The sequence below is a fragment of the Fonsecaea monophora genome (genome assembly GCF_001642475.1).
Source record: "Fonsecaea monophora strain CBS 269.37 chromosome Unknown Scaff101, whole genome shotgun sequence".
Lineage (NCBI taxonomy): Eukaryota > Fungi > Ascomycota > Eurotiomycetes > Chaetothyriales > Herpotrichiellaceae > Fonsecaea > Fonsecaea monophora.
Genome location: NW_019174032.1, coordinates 44,186 through 68,483, shown reverse-complemented (window position 1 = coordinate 68,483; position 24,298 = coordinate 44,186). Strand labels below are relative to the sequence as shown.

General features: G+C 54.4%; 9 protein-coding genes across 9 annotated transcripts; 4 read left to right on the top strand and 5 right to left on the bottom strand.

The window, feature by feature from the left end:
- Positions 1-1,360: 1,360 nt before the first annotated feature.
- On the top strand, positions 1,361-2,149 carry AYO21_09772 (hypothetical protein; the record flags this gene model as incomplete). The annotated part of the gene is made up of 1 exon (XM_022659701.1): positions 1,361-2,149. The coding sequence occupies one exon, from the start codon at positions 1,361-1,363 to the stop codon at positions 2,147-2,149; it is 789 nt and encodes a 262-aa protein (XP_022508006.1).
- A 1,540-nt stretch (positions 2,150-3,689) lies between these two features.
- On the bottom strand, positions 3,690-6,017 carry AYO21_09771 (hypothetical protein; the record flags this gene model as incomplete). The annotated part of the gene is made up of 8 exons (XM_022659700.1): positions 3,690-4,329; positions 4,454-4,591; positions 4,662-4,720; positions 4,777-4,811; positions 4,872-5,200; positions 5,309-5,592; positions 5,650-5,749; positions 5,812-6,017. The coding sequence occupies 8 exons, from the start codon at positions 6,015-6,017 to the stop codon at positions 3,690-3,692; spliced, it is 1,791 nt and encodes a 596-aa protein (XP_022508005.1).
- Positions 6,018-7,130: 1,113 nt separating this feature from the next.
- Positions 7,131-9,090, top strand: AYO21_09770 (hypothetical protein; the record flags this gene model as incomplete). The annotated part of the gene is made up of 5 exons (XM_022659699.1): positions 7,131-7,463; positions 7,574-7,604; positions 7,679-7,882; positions 7,939-8,855; positions 9,004-9,090. The coding sequence occupies 5 exons, from the start codon at positions 7,131-7,133 to the stop codon at positions 9,088-9,090; spliced, it is 1,572 nt and encodes a 523-aa protein (XP_022508004.1).
- A 1,005-nt stretch (positions 9,091-10,095) lies between these two features.
- AYO21_09769 (hypothetical protein) lies at positions 10,096-11,876 on the bottom strand (the record flags this gene model as incomplete). Its single annotated transcript, XM_022659698.1, has 2 exons — positions 10,096-11,664; positions 11,718-11,876. The coding sequence occupies 2 exons, from the start codon at positions 11,874-11,876 to the stop codon at positions 10,096-10,098; spliced, it is 1,728 nt and encodes a 575-aa protein (XP_022508003.1).
- Positions 11,877-12,236: 360 nt separating this feature from the next.
- AYO21_09768 (hypothetical protein) lies at positions 12,237-14,584 on the top strand (the record flags this gene model as incomplete). The annotated part of the gene is made up of 4 exons (XM_022659697.1): positions 12,237-12,688; positions 12,750-12,777; positions 12,841-13,320; positions 13,382-14,584. The coding sequence occupies 4 exons, from the start codon at positions 12,237-12,239 to the stop codon at positions 14,582-14,584; spliced, it is 2,163 nt and encodes a 720-aa protein (XP_022508002.1).
- A 132-nt stretch (positions 14,585-14,716) lies between these two features.
- On the bottom strand, positions 14,717-17,140 carry AYO21_09767 (hypothetical protein; the record flags this gene model as incomplete). The annotated part of the gene is made up of 1 exon (XM_022659696.1): positions 14,717-17,140. The coding sequence occupies one exon, from the start codon at positions 17,138-17,140 to the stop codon at positions 14,717-14,719; it is 2,424 nt and encodes an 807-aa protein (XP_022508001.1).
- Positions 17,141-17,923: 783 nt separating this feature from the next.
- On the bottom strand, positions 17,924-20,452 carry AYO21_09766 (hypothetical protein; the record flags this gene model as incomplete). Its single annotated transcript, XM_022659695.1, has 1 exon — positions 17,924-20,452. One exon carries the CDS (start codon positions 20,450-20,452, stop codon positions 17,924-17,926), a length of 2,529 nt encoding a protein of 842 aa, XP_022508000.1.
- Positions 20,453-20,553: 101 nt separating this feature from the next.
- Positions 20,554-21,376, top strand: AYO21_09765 (hypothetical protein; the record flags this gene model as incomplete). The annotated part of the gene is made up of 2 exons (XM_022659694.1): positions 20,554-21,007; positions 21,126-21,376. 2 exons carry the CDS (start codon positions 20,554-20,556, stop codon positions 21,374-21,376), a joined length of 705 nt encoding a protein of 234 aa, XP_022507999.1.
- Positions 21,377-22,180: 804 nt separating this feature from the next.
- On the bottom strand, positions 22,181-23,818 carry AYO21_09764 (hypothetical protein; the record flags this gene model as incomplete). Its single annotated transcript, XM_022659693.1, has 1 exon — positions 22,181-23,818. The coding sequence occupies one exon, from the start codon at positions 23,816-23,818 to the stop codon at positions 22,181-22,183; it is 1,638 nt and encodes a 545-aa protein (XP_022507998.1).
- Between the last annotated feature and the right edge of the window lie 480 nt (positions 23,819-24,298).

Here is a 24,298-nt window from a genome sequence, read left to right as displayed (position 1 = left end):
TGATGAAAGTCAGTCCGGAATCTGCGACGATATCTGAGATCATGTCATGTTACTCTGATGCGCTCAGTAGATTTGGAAAAGTCCTATCTCATGATACATTAGTCTCGCATGATGAGCTCCTAGTGTCTGGTATGTGTCTCGCACTTACAGAAGTGGGTAAAATCGCTCACGGGCTCGTTTCCATCCCAACAAAAATTCTAACTGCATAGATAGGCTCTTTTGATAAAGTCGCCTTTCGGCTGGTCCATACATGCCTGGGGGGTTACCCTTCGTATTCGACGAAAGAATCCGGACTTCTACAAATATGGCCTGTACCATAATCTTTATCTCGGATTTCGCATTTTTATCGTATGTTCTGTCCCGGACCATTTTGCTACGCAGGAAAAAGAAAAAGACAATGACAAATGGTACAGCTGCTTGAAAGCCTTCTTCGTTAAAAGTTATTTCTCGATCAGCAGGATTGGCCCTTAATTACGGCCCATTTTAGCAACGCAACACCCCACGGCAGGTGCTAATTACTATGGAACTGGATCTCCGCCACCTGCTGGAGACATACGGTATAGCAATCCGGGACTCTCGAGGTCAGGCCGCTGAGCATGTCTTGGCCGTATGGACGAAACTTCATGACATGATTCGAGGACTACTTCACTAGCAGCAAGACTTTACTACCTCTCAGGGCGGCCCTACTTACTGGCCTGTCATGCGGGAACAGGGGCAAAGTCAAGCTGGAGATAACTCTCCGGGGGCTTAGGTAGTTACTGCGAGAAGTCTCGAGCTAGTCATACACAAGGCCTATGTAAGGCTCAGGGTGCTATCTAGCCTTCATCATATGGCGTTTAAACTTAACTAACTTCCTACTCTCTCATTTCGTTAGAAATATACGGTCTACGGCTTCCACCTTTAGGTACTATGCCTGACGGGTAGAAGCATTAAATACGCCAGCGGACGACGCTTCGGAAGAATCATTCAATGAAGACCCCATGCGCGTGTCGTGACCTCATTCCCCGGGAAGATCCACAATGAGTCGTGCGTTCTGCCGACTAATGGCAGCGACAGAACTTGTTCAAGGCACCAAAGCTCATGGATTGAGATTCTCGGAGACATAGGATCTCCGCCTTCCGCAGGGAAACATGTCTCTGCCAGAGCGTGACAACTACTTGCGGCCAAACGCCGCAAAGTACCCGAGATATGTCGAACTCTTAAAATCTCTCCGTCGATGCAAAAGTCAGCGAGGCACGCAGAGCAAACCGACTTATAAAAGGTACAATGAACTCCGAACCATCGAGAATGCCTTGTCTGTCTGTCTATCTCTGTTCTTCCTCTCTCGCCAGTTATTCATTTGCAGACCAGCATTGCCAAGATGGCCCGTGATCAAACAGCTTCACGTTCGGTCCGAACTCTCTGGGTCTGGCCTGGTGGCATATTCCCACGACGCGTTGCCTACTACGTCAAAGCGAAATCCGTAACAGCCGACCATCTCAACCGTCTGGGGCTGACTCTGATCCCCTGCACTGTCGACCTAAAGTCCCAAGATCTGGCTCTGGATGCCATCCCAGGCTACGAGAAAAGACCTAAGGGCTTCTCACTTCCCGTCTTGCGCATACAAGACCTCGAATCCTCCAACCACAGCAAATTCATCGCCCAGTCCAGCAGCATCCTCGAATACTTGGAAGACCTACTCCCAGCGTCGGACGGGCACCCCAGTCTGCGGGGTGACGACGCCTTCCAAGCAGCCAGAGTCAGGGACATCGTCCAACTCATCAACGAAGTCTTGACCTGGTGCAACGTCCATGTTCGACACCTCACGGCATTCAGTCTTGGGTGGAGTGGAATGACAGAGGAACAGCAGAGCCCTCAGGCGGGGGAGGACGCTCAAGTTCAATACCGCCGTCTGTTGACGACACTGCAGTCTTGGACCAATACATGTTCAAAGGGAGTCAGTCTGGTTGGCGCCGACCGGCCCACCCTTGCAGATATCACGGCCGCGGCCGCCAAGACGTCCATGGAAGATCTCTACGGCATAAATCTGTTCGACGGCTTTGAAGGTTTGGAGGCTTGGTGGACGCGATATCAGTCGAGCCCTTGGTTTGTGATCAGAGATGTGATCGACCAAATTGAAAAAGATGGGTTCAACCTTCTTTTGAAATGAGATGGCGGTATGTGAAAAGGGTGCCCTAGTACCAGGCACCAACCCATTAAGCGTGCTAATTGCGATGCTGGGCCAGAATTGGGGAAGGAAGTGTATTGCCACTAATTCTTCAACGGATTTCGAGAGTCCAGTTTAACGCGCAGAATCAGACGGCAATTGAAGATCTCTGCATTTAACAGCCAACAAAAGGCCCATCAATTCAACAATCGTCATCTCGAGATGTGGGTAATAACTCGCTCTTCTCCTGCTTCGTGCTCTATTTCTTTTCTCTATGGGGCAGGTCACTTATCCAATACAATTGACCATCCTGAATTACCTCTCCCAATCCCCTTCTCAATTCCCAAACATCTCTTCCTTGTCCCAGTCTCTCTCCCACTCCAGAGTGTACAGGTTTGGCAGGTGCAGCGGGCTATAGTAGTGCTGGAGACTTTGCCCGGCGCCTGTGTCACGAACCGCCAAGTATAACTCGCACGTGACAGCCCCTTATTATTTGAGCACCGCATGCTCACCGCCTGAGGGAAGCTTCCTTCCCTCATGCTTTGAGTTTCCAGTTAAGATATACTATCAAGGAATACCTATACCTACCTGTACCTATCGCTACCCTCTGCCTATCTCTATAGGCCGTTCCTGACAGGTTAGTTCTCTTGAGCTCGGACACCAAGTGTCAGGATCCGTGGTCTTCCTCCGTACTGACTGCCTCCTTCGCCAGCTTGTCGGCGGTGTCGTTCCCAAGATTGTCACAGTTGACTAGGGATCCATTGTAAGTGCAGTTGGACTTGATGTTCTTGGAGTTTATTCGCTTGATCCAGTATGTGGTGAACCATCGCCTGTCCAGGCTTGCTCGATGGCCATGCGAGCGCTTGTAGTGCTGACTGGTTGTCGCTGATAATGGTGAATTTCCGCGTTGGTGGTTCATCTTGAGTCAATTCCTCGTCGACCTCGCTCAGGGCCGAAACGGGCCATCATAGATGTGATCGGGTAAAGATACCGTAAGGCTAGATATACGTAACGTTAGCGCCTGTGAGACTGGAGCCTCACTAGCACGTGAGGGAGCAGAAGGGAGTAGAAAGGGAGCGCGAAAGAGAGGAAGGGAGAAGGAGGGAGCGGACGGGGAGCGAGTCGGCTAAGTAGTCGTTATCCGGAGAGTAAAGCGGCGGGTAGTAAATTAGCGAAAGAATTGTAGAAGACGACGGTTTGGGGATTATGTATATATATATGTGTGTGTGTGCGTGTGTATAGATATGAAGATATGTCTGTAGATTTGTGTATGTGTATGATGCATGTATGTATGGAGACTATTTTGCATGCCAGGAGATGGTGTATAGGTATATAAATAGGCTATAGGATATAGGATATAGGGTACAGGATACATTTCTTCGCCGCGGACTCGTGCATTTTGTCTCGAGACAGACAGACGAAGAGAGAGTAAGAGTGTGTGTGTGTGCGTGTATGCGTGGCAGGTCAGTGTCCTCATATCTACAAAAGATTGCAACAAAAGACTCCTGCCATATCGGTGCATTCTTGGAGGGGTTATGGGAAATCAGTTCTTCTCCTCGTCTCTCCTGGCCGCGGCGGCGGCAGGCCTCCTCTCGACACTCGCCTCGACGTGCTCGGTCATGAGTTCCTTGACGTGCTTGATGAAGATGACGGCAACGATGGCCAGGGCCACAAAGGGGATGATGCTCGCCCAGGCGAGGCGGTAGGCGCGGGCGTAGGCCCAGTTGCGGGCGTCGAGGGCTGCGTCGAGGATGGTGCCGTTGAGGCCGCGCACGGCGTCGAACCCCTCGCCCGCGCCGATGGCCTCGAGCAGGTCCGGCACCGAGCTCGCGGGGAGGCCCGCGCCCGTGGCCGCGCGCGTTACGTCGCGCGCCAGCGTCGCGTCGATCTTGCCGTTGATGATGGCGTCGAGCACCGCCGACCCGAACGCGCCCCCAATCGCCCGCGCCGACAGCGCAAACCCCGACGCCGTCGCGATGAAGGCGTGTGGCGCCGCGAACTGCACCAGCGCAAGGATCAGTGTGAGCGGGCCCGCCTGTCCGATCCCCGCCAGCACCGCGAACGCGTACTGTGCGTGGTTCTCGCTGGGTTTGATGGTCGCGTAGCAGATGCAGACGATCAGGAAGACCGTGTACGTGAAGATCAGCGGGTTCTTGAGGTCTTTGTACTTGGTCGAGTAGAGACTGTTTTGTCGTGTGTGGTAAGCAAAGTGTATAGATGAGTGATTAGACATCAGGGGAGGGAAGTTCTGGTGATGAAGGAAGAGGAAACATAGCTTAAGAGGGGAGAGAGAGAGGCAGGGCTTACACCATAGGAATCGAGAAACCAATCGTCGGCAGTTGGTACGCCAGTTGGCGGATCGAGATTTGCCACGACGTCGTCTCCCATCCGAGATTGAGAATCACTTGTGGAGTCACGCTGTTGACGGCGCTGTAGAAGATCCATCTGTTTGTCAAAGTGTTAATCGTCTCAGAGTTATTGAACTGGATCAATCATGCGTTGGACAAAAACTTACCCTTCTACCGCAAAGGCAAATACAGCCAGAGGGAAATTATATCCGTTCTTGAACATGACCTTGACGAGAATCAGTATCTCGTGTGCCAAAAGAGGAATTTTCAGGACGTTCTCACATGGGCAACGATTCCATCGGTTCGTCCTTTCCATTCTATATTCCTTCATTAGCCCATACCGCCCTCAGCAAGCCCTTTTTGGCGGGCAGACTTACCGTATATCCCAAACAAGATCAGCAGAACGATGCCAATGACAAGCGGTGCGATGACATGGGCGTCGCTCCACGCGTACGTGCCGCCGGTCCAGTCCAAGGACAGAATAGTCAGGGTGGCGCCACCGACGAAGAGGACGGCGCCGATGGGATCGAGCGACCACAGGACCTCGACAAAGGTCATCTTGGGGTAGTCGGAGCGGCGGGGCGGGAAGTAGAAGGCCAGGAGCATGAGCACCGTGGCGCCGTGGAAGGCGGCTTGCATCCAGAAGATATTGCGCCAGCCGTCCTTTTCGACGTTGGTGACGGCACCGGCACCGAGCTGTCCAACACTTCACCACGAAATGGCCGGGGAAAGGGCCCATGATATCAGCAGCCTGGTTGGGAAAGACGCACACATACACACGGGGATACTACAAGGTGGGAAAACAAAGACTTACAGGCCTCCAAAGGCGCCGCCGAGAAAGTTGGCTCCGTTGGCAATGGCTCGGTACTTCAACGGGAGCACTTCGGCAGGGATGGCCACAATGATGCCCAGGGACGAAAGGCCCACGCCGATCAGGATCCCCCCTCCTATCAAGGTATTCATGGAATGGGCCGTGGCAGACACGACGGATCCGACAAAGGCGACCGATAGTTGAATGCAGGCGAGGTATTTGCGGTCTACCACGTCCGACAGCCTCCCTATAATGGGGCATAGGACGCTTTGAACTAGGAGCGGGCCCTTGATACCACATTAGCGGTTGACTTTGGGTTGGAAGAGAAGAACAGAAAAAGGTACCTGGATGATCCAGCCGGCCAGTCCGGGATGACCCAAGTCTCGAATGATAAAGGCAATGACCGAGCCTGCCGCCACGACGACAAACACCAAGGTCAAGTTGCTGGGCCGCCAATGTCAACAGAGACAGATCCCCAGTGAAATTCTGTTACAGGGCATATTTACCCAAACATGGTGACGAGCACCACGAGCCATGATCGCCACCCGAGCGCGACGTGCGTGTTGTCCAGGTGAGAGTCGACCCTGGCAATGGCGTCGTTGACCTCCTTGACATGCTCGACGGCCGTCTCGTAGTGTTCGCCCAACGGCTTGTCCGCGACCTGGACAGGAGCCACCTGCTCGTTCTGTCCGGGGTCAACTGCGGAGCTCATGATGGCTGCTTTACTACAAGAAACAAAACGACAGAGAGATCAATCAAAGTCAACATGCAATGAAGGGAGGTAACACAACACCCACACCTGTGTGTGTGGTGAAGCTGACACTTTGTCCCGGGTTCTGGAGGAAGATGAGAGAAGCCTTTCAGTGCGAGGTGACAACGATGTCTGGGATAATGTGACCAGGCTACCACGTGTCGGTTCCCGTGCCGAAGACGTTGTATCGGCAGTTGTTTTCTGCCAGAGAATCAACTTGATGATTCGGTGCCTTCACAACGAAAGGTCGGGGAATCTCCGCATAAGGGGGTTTGTGCCCTCGTGGTCTACTCTCCGAGTGATATAGGCAAGAGAGACCGGGGTTCGCGTCGCAAGAAAGGGAATGGATCTGAAGCGCCCGCAGGCAGGCTAGAGTTAGGCTAAGCTGTCCACAAAGCCTGGGGGAGGATACCCTCAGCCACTTGAGATCTAAAACCCAATCATAACGTACCACTACACGATCCTTCCCTCTTTTGGGCAGCGCCAAGCTGAGCTAATCAGCCGATCTAGCCGTTCCGAGCGTCTTCGGCATCTCTATGATTGGCCCCTCCTCCACACACGCAACTGCGGGGGAATCTTCCCCAGAGACCTTACACTTTACCTCTTAACTCCCCCTTGTCTCCCCGCCCTCTGGGGACAGGTCGGCAGTTGGGATTCTGTCGCAGGGGAGAGGGGGGGGAGGACACATCACAAGGCTCTAGGTTGACTTGTTGGTCCCTCGGGTAACCATAAATACGTTTCCCCCGGTTGGGCTTGGAGAGAATGGGAGAGGGGAGGAAGGAAGCAGAATGCATGGGGAGAGAATGACTGGGACTTTGAAAACTTGTACATAAGCAACGCAAGCATTTTTTTAAAGCCAGCCCCTTGGCTCATCATCCGCCGCCATCCTCCCCCATCAGCACTTGGCCCGCCCGCCTCCTTGAGCTTGACTCTTTTGCTTGGAAATTCCTTGGCCATACTATTCCCATCCCACTCTTGCCCCGTCCGTTTACTTGGGCCCTTTGGAACCCTTTGCAACAACAACGACATCAATTTTTTTTTTCTTTATCAATTTGAACGCCAACGCAACACGACATGGCGCTTTCCACGCCGCTGACTCAGCACGCGGCCGTCTCGCCCGTCTACCTTGCCGCGGCGGCCTTCGTCGGTCTCGTCCTCTACCTGTTCGTCCAGAGCAAGCGGGCCGGCCTCGACCATGTCCCCGGTCCTTGGCTGGCCAAGTACACCAACCTGTGGCGCGGGTACCAGGCATGGAGGCTCAACCACCACAAGGAGGCCGTCAACAACTACCAGATCAACATGATCGGCCGGTACGGGGACGTGGTGAGGATCGGACCGAAGCATGTCCTCGTCTATGATCCCGAGGCAATTGATACGATTTATGGCTTCAGGGAACGTCTGGATAAGGTGAGTGAGTCTGTCGAGTGGTAGAGAGAAGGGGGGCCGGGGGGGGGGAGGGGGGGAAAGAGACGTGTTGGAGGAGCGTGATTGCTAATCATCATCTTCATTTGCATCAGGGTCCCGGATACCAAGTCTTTGTCATGACCGGTAGGTAGATCATCATGTCCATTCCACTGGTGAATTGTATCTGGAAAGAGTGCGCCCGCTCACCCGTCTCACAGGCACCGACCAGACCGCTCTGGTCAGCATCAAGGATGAAAAGACGCACGGAATGTACAGGCGGCCCATTGCCCATGCCTACTCTCTGTCCTCTCTAAAGGGCTACGAGCCGTATATTGACGAGACGATCGAAAAGCTGATCAAGGAGCTCGACAAGCATGACGCCGATGGGACTCCGATCAACATGACTCGTTGGCTTCAATACTGTGAGTTCAACCCGCTCACTAAAGTGGTAGATTGGTCTGACACTGTCCTCAAAAAGGGGCCTTTGATGTCATGTCCAAGATCTCGTTCGGCGAGCCGCTCGGCTTCCTCGACCACGGCTACGACTTCAACGGCATGATCCAGGCGCAGCGGGAGAACTTTCGATACATCAGCGTGGCCAACAACTTCCCGCTGCTCGACACGCTGACCAAGCGCAACCCCTTCCTCAAGCTCGTCACGCAGAAGCCGAGCATGTTCTTCACCTTTGCGCGGCGCGTGGTCAGCGAGCGTCTGGCCAAGGCGTCCAAGGATCCCGAGGCGCAGTCGGCGTCGCGCCGCCACGAGGACCTCCTGGGGAGCTTCATCGCGGCGAGAAAGGCGTACCCGCTGATGACGGACCTGCGCATCACCCACCTCACGGCCACGAATGTGCTCGCCGGGGCCAACAACAGCGCCCGCGCCATGGACGCCACCATCCACTGGCTGACGGAGCACCCGGAGGCGCAGGAGCGGCTGAACCAGGAGATCCGCAGCGTCAACATGGCGGCCATGAAGGAGGTCGACACCGAGGGTCCCGCGGCGCTCGAGCTGGCCCTGAAGATGCCGTACCTCGACGCCGTCATCCAGGAGTCGTACCGCCAGTTCGGCGCCCCGGCCAACAACCTCGAGCGCGTCGCGGGACCGTCGGGTCTGACGCTGCCCAACGGCACGCATTTGCCACCCGGCACCGTCATCGCCATGAACGCCGCGTCCATGGCGATGCTGCCGCACGTCTTTGGCAAGGACGCCCGCGCCTTCAACCCGGAGCGCTGGATGCGGCAGCCCAGCGAGACCGAGGACGAGTTCCGCGAGCGCAAGGTCCGCATGCACCGCTCCATGCTGGTCTTTGGCCACGGCAGCCGCAGCTGCATCGGCAAGAACATTGTCCAGCTGGAGCTGTACAAGATCTGGGCCACGCTGTTGAGGATTTATAAGGTGAGATTTTAACTTTTTTGTTTCCCCTCTTTTATCCTTTCTCTCCTCTTCCTTACCTCTTCTTTCCTGCGTTGGCTGTTCGTCTGATTCCAGTGATGGGTGGTTTGATACGTGGCTGATGGCCGACTGACACGCTCGCACATGACAGTTTGAACCCGCCGACGTCAAACTCCACCAGGTCATGACGATCCCGCGACGACGAGAGCAGCGGACCGAGAAGTCGGTCGAGATTTGATCAACTAGTCACACAGACTTGTTTGTTTCTTCTTATCATCGCGTCAACTTTCAGTCACTCAGTTAGTGAGTTGTCAAGGGATGCCAGGAATGGAGATGCGGATGGAGACGGAGAAGGAGAGGAATGGAGGAGAGGAAGAGAGAGAGAGACTCTCTCTGTGTGTTTGTGTGTGTGTATCTGTGTCGCCGTGAAAGCGAATCCTTCTTCATCATCAACATCACCAACCACCAACCATCGTCACCGTCATCGTCATGCTCATTGTTATGAATCCTCTTCCATCGCAGTGATCCCCCCACTTAGGTAGTCAATACGGTAGCTTCGTCCAACATCTCAGAAAACCCCAGTGTTGTGGCTTCGTCATAGATAATGGTCGTTGATTCATAGTTTTTTCTTCTAGATAGATCAGAAATTGCCACCTTGTCAACTGATATTCTTACCATTCATGTCCAGAGAAGTATGAAGAGGATTCGTCGGGTTCTGTCCTGCGTCCCGGATGAAAGCACGGTGCTTAGACGCCTCTGCCTTGCACCATGGTGAATACAGATGCAAAGGTAAAACGTGATGGGATGGGATGGAACAGCCGAGATGAGTAAGGATTTTATTGACTCCCAAGACGTGCGGAAGCCTCTTTTATCTTTTCTTCTCACAGAGAGGGAGATTTTTCTCAATCTATTCATCTCCCTATCGATGTACATGTACATGTACATGTACAATAAAATAGAAACTTTTTTTTTTTCAAAAGCAAAAGGTCCAATCGCCCCGAGTTGTGTGTATGTGTCAAGAACTCTGACACCAAAATAATAGTAAAATCCCTCTGTTCTGTTGGATTTTCCCACCATGAGGCCGTAGAATAGAAGAAAAGAAAACGAGAAGACAAGAGAGGAGAGTGTATAAAATGAGAGGAGATGATATGAGATGATATGCCCAGCCCACGCACCCACCCACCAGCACCGCCTTGATGTGTAGAAACCAAACCAAAGGAGGTTCTCTCCCCCTTCCCATCTTTTAGGCATTTTGTGCGTTGGAGTCCTTTCGCTCTGTCGCTTCTCCAGCCTCCTTGGACTCAGTCGGCTCGTTATCAGCGTCACTACTACCATCTCCTCCACTACTAGCAGCAGCAGAACTTGCAGCAGCGCGGACCTTCAAGCTGCGCCACTCGACCAGCACACTCCCCAAGATGGTCGCGACGCAGGTCGCCACGACGAGGTAAAAGACATGGACGAGGGCGTCGTTGTAATCGGCCAGGAGGACGGCCAGGTCGTTGCCACCAGCGAGATTGCGCAGGTCCGTCGCGCCCGAGGTCGTGGTCACCGCGTGGGGATCGACGCCGGGCAGATCGGCCGTCAGTTTCGCGACGAGGCCGTTGAGGAATATGTTCTCGGCGACGGGCAGGAAGATGGCGGAGCCGAGGAAGCGCAGAAACATGACGACGGCGGTGCCGGTGGCTATGTCGGGACGGTCCAGAACAGTTTGTACGACGTTCAGGCCCTGTTGAGCGCCGAAGCCCAAGCCTAGCCCCAGGATGACCTGGTACCCGATCCACGCCGGGTGGGCTGTCGTCGAGGTGAAGGTGCAGAGCAGGCCGGCGCCGATGGACGTGGCCACGGAGCTGAGGATGAAAAACGGCGTGTAGTAGCCAAGGCGACTGATGATGATGCCCGACGAGATGGAGGCGATGACCGACGACAGCACCAGCGGGAGCAGCATGATGCCCGACTTGACGGCGCTGACGCCCTTGATGGCCTGGAACCAGATGGGCAGGTAGTAAACGGTGACCATGACGCCGGCGCCGTTGAAAAACGAGAACCACAGCGCAGCCGCCACGCTGCGCTGCTTGATGATCCGGGGAGGGACGGTGCCGTCTTCTTGTTTCCAGACTTGGATTCCCCCAAAGGCGAGGCAGAGCACGGCACAGAGAACCAGCAGGACAATGACCCTCGCGTTGTCCCACGAGTACTTGGTCCCTCCCCACTGGAGAGCCAGGATCAGACAAATGATGCCGGGGAAGAATACCAGGTTACCCAGGGGGTCGAGCTGCTTCACCTTACCCAGGATCCCGGGGGCGCGTTTGTCGAGTTTTTGGTGGGAAAGGCGCAGGACGACCATGGTGACGACCACGACCACGGCGCCGATGGGGAGGTTGATGTAGAAACACCATCTCCAGGTGACGTTATCGGTGAATGCCCCTCCGACCAGAGGCCCGATGACGGACGCAATCGCAAAGATACCCCCAAAAGCACCCTGCCAGATCGGCCGTTGCTGGAGAGGGACGGTGTGGAACAGGATGACCATGACGCCCGAGAACATGCCTGACGCACCCAGGCCTGCAATGGCGCGACCGACTATGAAGGCCACAGAGCTCGGCGCCGATCCACACACTGCTGAGCCGACTTCAAAAAGCACAATGCCCGACAGGAAGACGGGTTTTGCCGGGTAGAACTTGTAGACCTTGCCCATGAGGAGCTGGAAGCTGCACATGGTGAGCAGGTACGCGCTGCCATACCATCCAATGTCTCCGATGGAGTCGAACTCGTCGGTGATTCGTGGGATGGCCGTGGATATGATGTTTTGGTCCTAGAGGAGTTGGTCAGTCGAGGTGGGAGAGATTGTAAAGGCATTGGAAGTACCAAAGTAACCAGGAAGATGGCAAGGTAGCCTGCGAGCATGATCAGGATCCTCTTCCGCATGCTTGGATATCCATCATCTGTCCCAACACTCTTCTGCTGGGTGTCCGCCTCTGGGTCATGTTTGGCATTGTCGTCGTCGTGTGAAGAGGTTCGTGTCATCGTGGAAGCAATGCTGGGACTCGTGCTGCGCAGGAATAGAGATGTGGACTGAGGCAATCTGGAGAGTCCATGTCCGCAGTCTGCAGACCTGACAGCCCGCTTCCTTAAGTACCTGGTTTTTGGTAGTTGGTGGTAGCCTGCTTGTGGTTGAATTTGTCCCCTTTTTTTGCGTTGTATTCACTTCGCTTCGCCTCTCGGGGCTCAAATGTTGATTTTTGACCTTCCGAGCGCCGAGATCAACATCAGGTGAAATACCACCACCACCACATCAACAAATCCTCCCATCTCTACGAGATAATCCCTCTCTCCGACCACCGAGTATTTCCCAAAAGCGAGGGAGAAATAAAGTGAAACTTAACCATGTCGCGCCCCCTGACTGAGGACCCCGCGACAGCGACAGACACAACCGCAGACGCCAAAGGCTTCTCCTGCTTGGTCTGTCGCCAGCGCAAAATCAAGTGCGACCGCCAGTCTCCATGCGCCAACTGCGTCAAGGGAGACACACAATGTAGCTTCGTCCCGCCGACGCGCGGCAAGCGGAAGAGGACGAAGCCCGCGCGCGAAGGACTGCACGCCAGACTGAGACGGTACGAAGAGATGCTCAGGGCGTATGGCGCGAAGATCGAACCGTCGCTGGACAGTGACGATGGCTCGGATATGGAATCATGTGATAAATACGATGTGGCTATGGTCCACAAAGACAGTGAGGCTCGTGTCGATGTCGACGTCGACGGCTCTGGCGCTCTCGGAGGACTCGACTTGGCTAGAACAAAGCTGGTCACTAGAGAAGGCAACTCGAGATACTTTGACAGGTTTGAGACCCTGGCGTCCCTTTCCCTAGTGAACAGTGTCTAAGTCCTACCCTATCCACAGCGCCCTCTGGTCCAACTTGGGAGACAAGGTGAGAGTGTTGGCGAAGACCCATATTCAAGAAGCATCCTCTCCTAACACACTCCGTCGATAGTTTCATCATCCGGACGAATACGCCCCCGATGGCGTCTTGGACGAGGCCAGCGTGAGCGAATGTGCCCTGTTTCTAGGTCCGCTCGACCAAGCAAGCCTTCCTCATCACTCCAGCACCTCCAACCCCTTCGACCTCGTCGATTACTTTCCCCCCTTCGAGGTCCTGCGCAAGCTGAAGGATATCTACGTGGACCGAATCGATACGGTCATGAAATTTCTGCACATCCCGACATTCTGGGCCTCGTTGACCAATGCACTGCAACATCCACGCGAGACACCCAACAGCGTGACGGCGGCCATGTTTGGGTTTTGCCTTGCTGCAGTCCGCGCGCTAGACGACGACGAATGCCATCGTCTGCTGGGAGGACCACGACCAGTCATGCTGACGCGATATCGATCGATGGCTCGGCAGGCCTTGATCAATGCTGGACTCCTGCAAACCTCAAGTCTCATGACCTTGCGAGCATTTTCGTTGTTCCTGGTAAAGTTCACGTACTTCTCTGAAGTTTCTGTTCTGAATTGTCCTAACACATTCTGTGTAGGTTGGTGTAAGAATGTGCCTTCGACATGACACCCAGTTCATCTTGTCAGGAGTGGCCGTGCGCCTGGCGCTCAAAATGGGTCTCCACCGCGATGGGGAATCGCTCGGCCTGTCGCTGTTCGAGACGGAAATGCGGCGTCGGCTCTGGTGGCACATTGTGCACATCGATTTCCGCGCCGCCGACATGTTGGGCATGAGACCGTCCCTCGATCTGACCATTGGAGACACCAAGATGCCTCTCAATGTCGAGGATGAAGACCTTAGTCCCGATATGGTCGACCCCCCACCCGAGCGGGATGGCATCACCTCGATTGCCATGTGCCTCGTCCGGTGTGATATCATGAACTCGCTGCGCAGCCTCGCCTCCCCACTGTCGAATGGTGTTCACTGGGACATCCTCACGAGTCCAGACACCACCACGGCCAAGAAGGACGGCGTCATAAACCAGATGCAGGATCTTTGGGAGAGAAAGTATCTTCGATACTGCGACCCGTCGAACCCCTTGCATACCTTTACGTCCGTCATGATCAGGTCTGGAATATGTAAGATGAGGCTCCTTGCCCACAGTCCACGACGACGACTCGCTGGACGACGGGTCAAAATCCCACAGGCGGAGCGAGACATTGTCTTTGCCAACGCCGCGAAACTGCTGGAATACGCCGTCTTGGTGTTTGGCAACCAGGCACTGCAAAAGTACGCGTGGCGCATCAGCACCAGCTATCTCTGGGACACGATGCTCTGCGTCCTCATCGAGGCGCGACACCGCAAGCCAGGACCCGAGCTTGATCGCCTGTGGCAGCTGATTGGTGTGGTGATTTCGCAGAAATCCGAGGCCTTCAAGGAATCCACGGGCCCGGTGTACCTGGCACTGAGTAAATGGACCCTGGAGGTCTGGGACGACCATGTCGCCACCGCGAGATCAGAGGGTCTCCCGGAGCCAGTGACGCCCGAGTACATTACGGCGATGCGCCAAAGTTTCAGGGCGTCCAGACAGAGTTCTGGTCGGCGGCCGACTGATCAGGACTTTGCCAGCCTGGGAAATTTTCAGGCTGGGAACCAGGGTGGTGGTTATCTGCTCGAGTCTGATACCCTTGACTATAACTTCCCCGATCTCGTTTCATTTGAGATGGACCCAAACGAGTGGACGCAATGGGAGCAGCTGCTTTCGGGACATTTTGGCTTCGGTCAGATGGAGGACTTGTAACTGTTGAGAGGGGGTTTCCATGGAAGACATTGACGCAGCTTCCATGCCAGGATCAATATCTGACTGACAAAGTCAAAGGGGAAATTCAAGTCAGCGTGGCCTTCTCCCCCTTGAAGCTAATTGGGCCTGTCTTCACACCAGGAAGATATCCTCCACCTCTCGTCTCATTGGAGGCCACGGAGCTGCAGCGTCCCATTCAAAGACGCCGAGCCAGTGCCAAATCCTGTGAGCTTTGTCATTCGAGCCAACTACCCCAAAGACGGTGCCATGTCGGGGTCCTCGATAGACATAGTAGCCGCTAGACGCGACCACCTTTGCAGCGAGCACGAACCTCGCGTGGCGGTATTTGTGCAGCTTGAATTCCTCCCGGGCTCGACGTGACGGACAATCAACTCCCCTGCGGTCGCCACGCGCGAAAGTGTCCTTGAAGGCCTTGACACTCGCGGGGAACCTGCTTGGCGAGGGACCGGATACTTCAAAAGTAGTAAACGTTGCATCGAGGCCTTTGTCTGTGATGAGCGCGACGGATGTTCCCGCGCCGTCGTACACCAGATGCAATGGTGATGATAGTAAGGATGTTGCATTCGATGAGGTGGTGGTTGTGGTGGCCAGTCGAGAGACCTCAGGTTGGGCCGGAGCCCAACCGAAACCCTTGCACTGTAGTCTGGGAAGGGAAGAGAACAGGACGCCCGTGTGGATGATGCTGTTGATTTTGGATTTCCAAAACATCTCGGCAGTGTACGCGGGCGTGGTATCGTGCAACAAGCTCATGATGACAGTACTATCGCCCGGGCGCGAGGCGTGGCGGTACGCCAGCAGGCAGATAGACTCTTCCACCGAGATGTACCCGTCTCGCCGCCGGGCAATATCTCCTCGGGGATTTTTGTCAAACGGCGAAGGTGGTTGGGCCGGGAGGATCTGCTGATGGGTGAGGAAGAGGTTGGCGATGGCCATTGACCCCTGTTCGTGGACCTTTGTCAGGCATTCCTTGACCGAGATGATTCTGTTGTATTTACACAGGAGATGGACGGTGTGACGGGCCCTCATCGACTCGAGCAGCGTCCAAGACCGGACATTCCAATCACAGACCAGAAGCGTCGAGAGTAGGGTCTCCCATGTCTCGATCGAGCCGTCGCTGATATCAATGGACATGATGTCGCGATCCCAGATCAGTGTCATCCGGCTGATGGTGAAGATCTTGTTGATGTTAGCTATAGCCTCCGCACGAAGGTCATGATTCTCGGGAATACAAGGCGTGTCCATCCAGTAAGAGTCACATTTATTTTCGTGGGCCAGCTGTATCAGTCGTGCGTGTAGACAAGCATTCATCCCCGTATGAGGTCTCCCTCCCGCGCCGTGAGCCCATACATGTGAGACACTGAGTGTCCGGGAAGACGCTTGACAGTATCGAATGGCGACATTGTCAGAGTCCTTGGCCGACACGGCTCTGGCGCCCTCGATGTTGCGATAACTGAATTCGTCCCAGAACATCTTGTCACAACCACCGTTGCACCGGAAATCGTGGGCCGATTGGTCGACTATTGTCATGCTCGTGAACCGTTGGCAATGTTCTGGTCCTTGTCCATTACAGGCCTGCGAAGACGAAAGAATGCATCTTGCTGGGTTGTCGTTGAACATGGCACCGAATCGGCGTCGAAAGTCACGGAAATCTTGCCCGATGGACGCTCTATCCAACCCCAGCAGCGCAAAGGCCCACCTGCACATATACTGTGGAAGTGCCTCAAGGGAATTCGGAGTCTCCCCGTCCTGGCCTGGCAGTGGTTGACGCATGTTCAGCGACTCATTTCGTTCGGCATCGTACCCGGCTCGTAGTTGCATGCCCAGATGATAGTGGAAGTGAAGCATCAGACTGCGGCACCAGCACGTCCACAGGAAGCTTTTGGCCACCAGCCAGTGCTTGTGATCGGCGGTATCTTTTGTTTTGGCGGACAGGTCGAAAGCTGTTGCCGTCAACTCTGCCAGAGTGTCCACGAAGGTCTGCGTCGTGTCTATCATCTCATCGCGGATCTGAACGATGGTCAGCGCCAGACGGATGGAGCTGGTATCGACCCAGTTGGTTACGAGCAACTCGTGCCAGCTGTCCCGGTCAAGCCTCACGCAGCCGGAGTGACTGGCTCTGAAATATAGCCAAGGCAAAGCAGCCCCATTGAACTGCGCTGATATTGAGGCTGGAAGCTGAGGCGTCCGAGGCAGACGCGATAGCAGAGCGCATGTCTGGGTAATGATGGCATCCTCGCTGAGGACTCCCTCAAAGTTGCAGCGAAGGAGCGCGCCCACTGCCCTGTCTAGTAGATGGATATGGTGTTCTGGATCTTGTGCGGCATAGTAGTAGGCCTGACACCAATCGCGAGCTCGGCGATTTGCTTGCTCGCTCGTAAAGGATATCAGCAGATCCTTGTCGGAGTGATAACTGGTGTCGCGAGGGAGGAATGTTGGCGGAATGCCCTTTTGGTTGCCTGATTTCCACTTGAGGCCGTCCAGGTATATTGACCTCACTCGGTCCCGGGACACAGTGCAAAGGTCATCTTGAGACATTTCACACTTTTACTGAGAGGATAGTCAGGAAAGGCTGGTAGATGAGGATGGAAACAGACATGAGGATATGGTGTCAACTCCTGTTGAGTAGAACGCAGGTGCGGACAGTTGCCTGGACAAACAAGACAAGGCACCGCAGGGGTTGCACCATGTACAAAACTCCATCTAGTAAAATGCAGCCTAGGCACCGACTGGGAATAAACGATATTTGGCGATATACACACGGGCATCGCCTCATGGAGATCAAATAACAGCGGTTATTGCCGCATCGCAGCTAGACATCGTCGCAACGTATGCCAGAGAAGAGTGATCGTGTTGTCTTTGTCGCTGGAAACCACCTGAGCCCAAGGTAGAGCAAGCCGGAATTCATCTCTGGCGGGTGGTATATTTATCGGTGGTAATTTGCATGAAGAAGGCGATGAAATGAGAGACACAGAAGCAAGGAGAGTGGCCAACAGGCGACCGTTGGAAACATTCGATGACAATGCCATCTACAAAGTGAGGCGACGCAGAAGACAACGCATGCACAGAAAAGAGGCAACGAGAAAACAAGGACATTTGAATCCCGACAATATTGATAACAATGTACAGCTGATTGACCCAACATTCGGTCTCAGTTTCAACCTGATTCAATATTGAGTGCATGAATCGGGGTGAAGGCGACATGCTTTTTCCTCCGTCTCCATCTCTACCAAGGAATATCGAGAGAAGCAACATGCAATATGACTGTCCATGTTTCAAAGCACAATCCTCCATAGTCCCTTCTCCTCAAACCCGCTCCGATCAGTCCTCATCGTCATCTCCACCCAGTCCGGCATTCTTTCTCATCATAGCAACATCGTCCTCCAGATCTTGAATCTTTCTCGCCAGCTTCTTCTTCAAGATGGCATTGGTTGTCTTCTTGAGCAGCTCTCTCTGCTCCGCAATCTTGTTCTGCATATCCTCAATCCTCTCCATGACTTGACGTTTATTCTCATCACCCTCTTTCTCGGCATCGTCTCGGTCTTCATCGTCATCTCCCGCATCCTCGTCTTCGTCCTCGTCAGAAGAAGCTTCTGCAGCTTCTGCAGAGATGGGGGTGTGTGCGGCCGTCATAGAGGGGGAGGCTGACGTGCTAGTCACTGCGAATGATGAGTCGAGGCCCGCTTCAGGCGGGTGCAATGTATTTCGAGCTTGTCCAGCTGTGTCTGTAGAAGGTGCGGCGTCCTCGTCAAAGAACATGCGCTCGAGAGCATCGAGGTCATCTTGTCCAACTTCCTCCTGCACAGGAGTTTCGGTGAGCATTGGTGTTTCGACCATGGAACCATGCACACCGGGTGCTATGTCGAAATAATCCTCTGGCTCGGCCTCGGCGTCTTCATCTTCTTCCAGTTCCGTGCTGTATCCTTGTTCATCGAGGCGCGGATCATGGTCCAAAAGTTGATACTTGGAGCTGAGGGCCGCCTTGTCTGCCTCGAGGAGAGCGTGGACTCGCCGCTCAACCGCCTCAATATCATCCACTCGTGCTCGTTTTGTTCTCGCAAACCTTCTCTTTCGAACCCACTTCATGGGCGCAGTGAGGCCATGGGCGTACTGATAAGTCTTGGGGTCAACGTCTTCGGGAAGAGGATAGTTCCGAGCTTCCTCCTCGTTGTTGCAGCGGCCAAGCACCAAAAGCATCTGGCAGATGTCGATGCTCTTGATCCACCCTTTCTTATCCCATGACTTCATTCCTTCGATAATGCATGGGAGATCAACCAGGGTGGTGGCGTACTTGTGGTCCTTGATCTGGAGAATACCTCTTCTGCCCAGCGTATCGAGCATTCTGAGATTGACGTGTGCACCTCTTGCAAGTACCTGACCCGCCGTCCCATCCTCAATCGCTTTGCGCAAGTAATCACAATCCTCCCCAGGTTGCATTCGTAGAACAAAGCCTTCGTGGATGACTGGATCAACCTCACGACCAACCAATGTCTCGCCCTTGTCATTCTGATATTCCGTCTCGAGTTCGGAGTCATAGCCCACTCCCAACGATCGCTTGGGGATCTTGCCCTTGATTTTGAAGGCCAGGTGCGCTGTGCCCGAGGGTTTGGGTGCGGATGTAGGGGTTGCTTGGGATTTCTTGAACGTGAGTTTTCGAAATGCGGCGGGCTTGGGAGGCGCTGGTGCTGGTCGATTTCCTTCATCGTCGTCTTCTCCAGGCCGTGCTTCGCGTTTGCGTTTCTTGGAGGACGAACCCGGGGTTTCGGCCGCGGTATCTGTGTTCTTTTTCTTTTTCTTTGGCTTTGCGGACTCTTCAGGACCGGTTCGAGGGGTGCTCGTGCCTGGGAGTTTGAGCTTGATGGACGGTGTCCTGACTGCACTCTGGGGCGTCGGGGTCTGCACCGCCGCAGGCTGCCCTGCTCCAGCTTGAGTGATGGCAGGTTTGCTGGGAAACTTGAGTTTCAGGGACGGGCGCTTTGCCTTGTCAGGGGGAGGGAGAGGCGCGTCCGACATCTCGAATTCGTCCTCGTCGTCGGTTTCGTCGCCGCTAATGTTGCCAGTTATAGAGCCTCCGTCGCAAGAGGGAGAGGGAGGGTCATTCTCCTCGTCGGAATTACGGGGCCAAGGAGAATCGTCGATGAAGTGCTGGACTTCAGGCTCAAGTCGGACGGTGACACTCTTGGGTCTGCCTTTTGCGGCGGTTGAGTTTAAATTGCTCTTTCTGATACCGGAAGATGGATCAGGTTTGAGGATAGATTTGGCTTGACGTGGTTGCCGGTGGGCTGGACTGCGCAGCCGGCTTCGGGGTTTGTCTGGGGAGCACTTGGGTGTCAGGGCGATTTTGCTCTTGCCATGCTTTGGCGCCTGTTTGGCGATGCTGGGGCGCGCGTCATTGGGCGGGTCCGCCTCGTCAGGCGCCTGTGGTGGTGGAGAGAGCGTGGCGAACAAGTCATCAGCCGCCGCTACGACCACAGGCGCAGCCCCCTGCATGCCTGGGGAGCCTGGGCCCCTTAGCGGTGCAGCATCATTGGCGGCAGCCCTAGACTGTGGCATGCCATTATTTGAAGCTAGCGAATTCTCTTCCACACCTCCAACTGCCTCTTCCTTCCTGATAAACGGGTTGTTGTATTGGACCGTATCCCTCAGTGTGACCGGCCATCGAAGCAGCAACTCAGGCCGGAGCCCGAGTCGCACGTAGGAGGCTGACGGCGAATCAGGCAGTCGGTAGTGTTCCAGCTTTTTGCGCTTCACCCATCGCACCAGCGGGTCGGGAACTGGATTTGGATAGGCACGAAGAGCTGGATCCGCGATTGGCGGTAGATTGGCCTTCTCTCGAGATGACCTGACCATCCTGATTGTCTGTCCCGTGAAGTCTGTTTGAGCCTCGAATTTTGTTTTCTCCTTTCTATGTTTTGCGCAGAACCAGAAACGCGTCCAGCAAGGCAGTCACAATGACTTCAGCCGACCTTCACACCGCGCTTTTGCGCCCGGCAGTTCTTCAAATTCTTCGTGCCGCTGGCTTCAGCGCCGCGCGACCTGTGGTGATCGATACTGTCACCGACCTTGCAGCTCGCTATCTTCTCTTACTAGCGTCTTCGACCGCTCAAAATGCGTTCAACACGCACAACACTTTCGTGCCGACTATTCAGGATGTGAGGCTCGCGCTGACTCAGGCTGGAGCGTTGGTGCCGCAGATGAACACCGTGGAGGAGAGCGTGAGGGGTGATGTGGAGATTATGGAAGGAGTGTGGGTGCCGTTTGAGGATTTACGAGGAGTCGAGGCGTTCGTGAACTGGGCGCATGGGCCGGTCAACAAGGAGATCAGGAGGATCGCTGGCTTTGGAGACGATGTGAACGTGGAGGAGATTGCGGCAGGGTTGGACGAGCAGGAAGATTATGTTTCTGGTAAGTTCATCGCCTTGCTGTGGTTTTCGAGTGACGGAGAGTTTGCTTGCGACAAAATTCCAAAGTCAGGTGGTAGTGACAGAAATGTGAAACTGACTTTGTCGTTGGACCTGAGCAGCGTTGAAGAAGCGCCACAGCAAGACCGGCGAAGCAGTCCGCTACCAAGGCACCGTTCTCGGCAAGGATACAGAGTTACAAGCGGTAACAATCGTGGGCGGACCTGCTGCTTCGATTGCAGAATGGACGCAAAAGTCCTTCGCCGCCACTCGAGCTTCATCCAGCCTGCGCCCTGGCCAGGACGAGGATGCTGCCACCCCCGCGACATCTGGTATCAGCAGCGCACCGCTCACTCCGATTGATTCTGAATGAATGGGAGACGGACCACGGCATTGCCACACACGTGGAGGTGAATCATTCAGTTGCTGTACACAGATCGTCGGAATCTACACCGCAAACAGGTGACAGGGCTAAGGGTCGATATTCACTTCACCATCGAGCCCATCGACAAACCACGCGACCGAGCACGATACTTCTCCCCAGAACAAAATCATAATTTAGAATCACAACATCGAAGTCACCAACTGTCGATATTGCCGCCATTGCGCCCAGGCAGCAAATTCCTCAATGTCGACAAAGCCGTCGACATAGGCTGACTCTCGCACCAATCCCTGCGCAGAATCGAAGATCTACTGCCCACGGAGACAGTAGAATCAAGGACCTCAAGCATATTGCGCAGCAAAGGCCAGGGAAGATGCTCAGTCCGAGACGTTGTTACGAGATACATGAAGAAATCATCTCGTTGGGCGGGAGGAAGATCAGACAAGACTGGTGTCATCACACCGCATGCACACAGCATAAGACTTGAAGCCAGCCTCGAACAAAGACCAATCCTCAACAATGAGGATTATGAACTTGACACAAAGCATCCGATTAATGATCAATGATATTACAACAATTACTTCTCCCGCACGTGTCTGCTCCTACAGAGACAAGGAAACAAGGACTTGACATAGTCCCTACTCCAGCCCACCGATGACAGAACCCGTAGATACGCTTCCCCCCGTCCCCCAATCCCTTGATTCCCGTGGGTAGGTGGGTGAACGAACGGACGATACTATCGTACATCTGCTTCGTATCATCGAATACTCAGTTCTCCCATACGGAAAAGTGAATTCAGGCCTCGTCCATCTTTGCCCAAGTCGCCATCCTCTTTGGACGGACGACGACATGGTGTCTCGCCGACGGCAACGGCAACGCAGACGACGATGGAGGAGGACCCACGCCCGCAACTGAGGGCTTGTCGGCAGGTTCGGAGACCGACTGTACGGGACCGAAATGAGTCACGAACGTCGTCAGGACACCTCCGTCGCTCTGGGTGCTCATTGCAAACCAATCTCCCGTGGTTGGGGTTGCCGTGCCGTTGGTTTCCTGGTCGGTCGATGATGATGATGGAGCAGCTATAGGCATCAGACCTGAGGGAGGACCAGCGGAGTTGAGTGTAGAGTTATCGTTGTCCGCGGAAGGCGACGTCGCTGTCGAGGGAGTCGGTGATGTCTCGCTGGTGGTAGCATTAGACGCGGTGCTTAGTTCAGTCGGCTCAGGCGCATTCGTCGTGCTAGAAGCGTCACTGCCTGTCGGAGCCAAGGGCGTGGTCCAGTTCCAGTCCCTCCACAGATACGATGGGGTCAGGGAACACGGTTGGCCGCCGCTGCTTGTGGTATTGCTCCAGAACGGTGACGAGGTTATACTCGCTGCTGGAAAACCCGAGGCGCCGCCACTCACTGTTGATGACGTTGTAGTAGCGTTGAATATCCCCGTTGACGTAGAGTTGTCAGCTGGCGCCCCTGTGCTGGAAGCCGTTCCATTAAGAGTTGGCGAGGAAACAGGCAGGGCAGAAGAGTTTGATGTCCAGGCTGTGGCACCGGCCGACCATGTTGTGGACGAGGATATCGCTGTTATTGGAAAAGTCTCAGAAGCGGCTTGGGATTGCGAACCTGTCGGTGCTGCTGAGTTTGATATGGCCGAGATCAACGACGAGTTGTTGGGTGAAGGAGAAGATGATGTCAGTGGAGTCAATGGTTGACCCGTCGAAACAATGCTGGTCATGTTGCTCCCTATCACGATTGTCATGGTGATCGGTGCAGACTCTGCTGGCCATGTTGAATCGCTGACAGAGCCTGTGCTGTTTGCAGATCCCATGGCTTGTCCCGAGCTCGTAACAGATGAGGTATGATTGCGTTTCCCCCGAACGGTGGCCGTTAGAGTGATTTCCTCTGGTGGTGGAGTGATCGGGGAGGGCGTAATCGGCTGTGGAGTGGCTTCTATCGTGAGAGTGATCACAGTGCCTTCGACAATAGGCGATGCGTCCGTCTCAATTGGAGGCGAGGTATATCCCAAAGCTGACAACGAAGTATTCGTCCACAGAGGACCATCAGTGGGTGTCCCAGTGGGCCATGCTGAGTTCGAGCTGTTGTAGGGACTGCAACTTGAGCCTGATACATAGGTACAGGAGAGATTAGAAGGAGGCAAGGCCCAGATCGTAGTAGTGGATCGCAGCGTCGTAGTGGTTGTCGATGAGATATTGGAGCTGTCTGTCGTCGTTGTCCCATTTGCTATAGGAGTGCTGGATGATGGAGCGGGAAGAGTATTTTCACCCGAAGCGAGTGTTATATTACTGGTCGAAGAGTCGGTTGGTGTAGGCACGGTGTTTCCTGTCGTGAAAGTCCCGTTTCCCAATGATGTGCTTGTTGAAGAGCTTGGAAGGCCGCTGGTAGCTGAAATCGCCGTCTCGTTCGAGGAGGGGAAGGACATGGAGAGGGTGCTCAGCTCGGGGCTGATTGTGAAGCTCTGAGAGCTGTTGTCACTGCCAGCAGGAGCACTCGGAACTATCCCTGGTCCAGAAGAAGGACATATGATGCCACCAGATTCGCCGCCACAAGGTCGTTGAGATGCATAGCCTCCTGTGGGCTGAGGTTGAGGCTGTCCTGTTCCAGAGTGTTGAGTTCCCCAAGAGGACCAAGTGTTGGTGTCGTTCCCATAAAACCATGGTCCAGTTTCGTTGCTACAACGGCGAACGTGTCGATTATGCACAACTTAATCTCTGTTAGCACTCAGTGTAGAGCCAGGGAGATGTCATGAGAAGCAAACCTGGACGCTGCTCTGCAGATGTCAGCACAAGCCCTGCAAGGCTGACAAAAAGAGTGACTAGAACGCTCCTCATTGTGTACAATATCCTCAAGAATCCAGGCCTCAAGCTGTCTCTAGAACGAGTCGAAGGTGGTTTAGACAGAC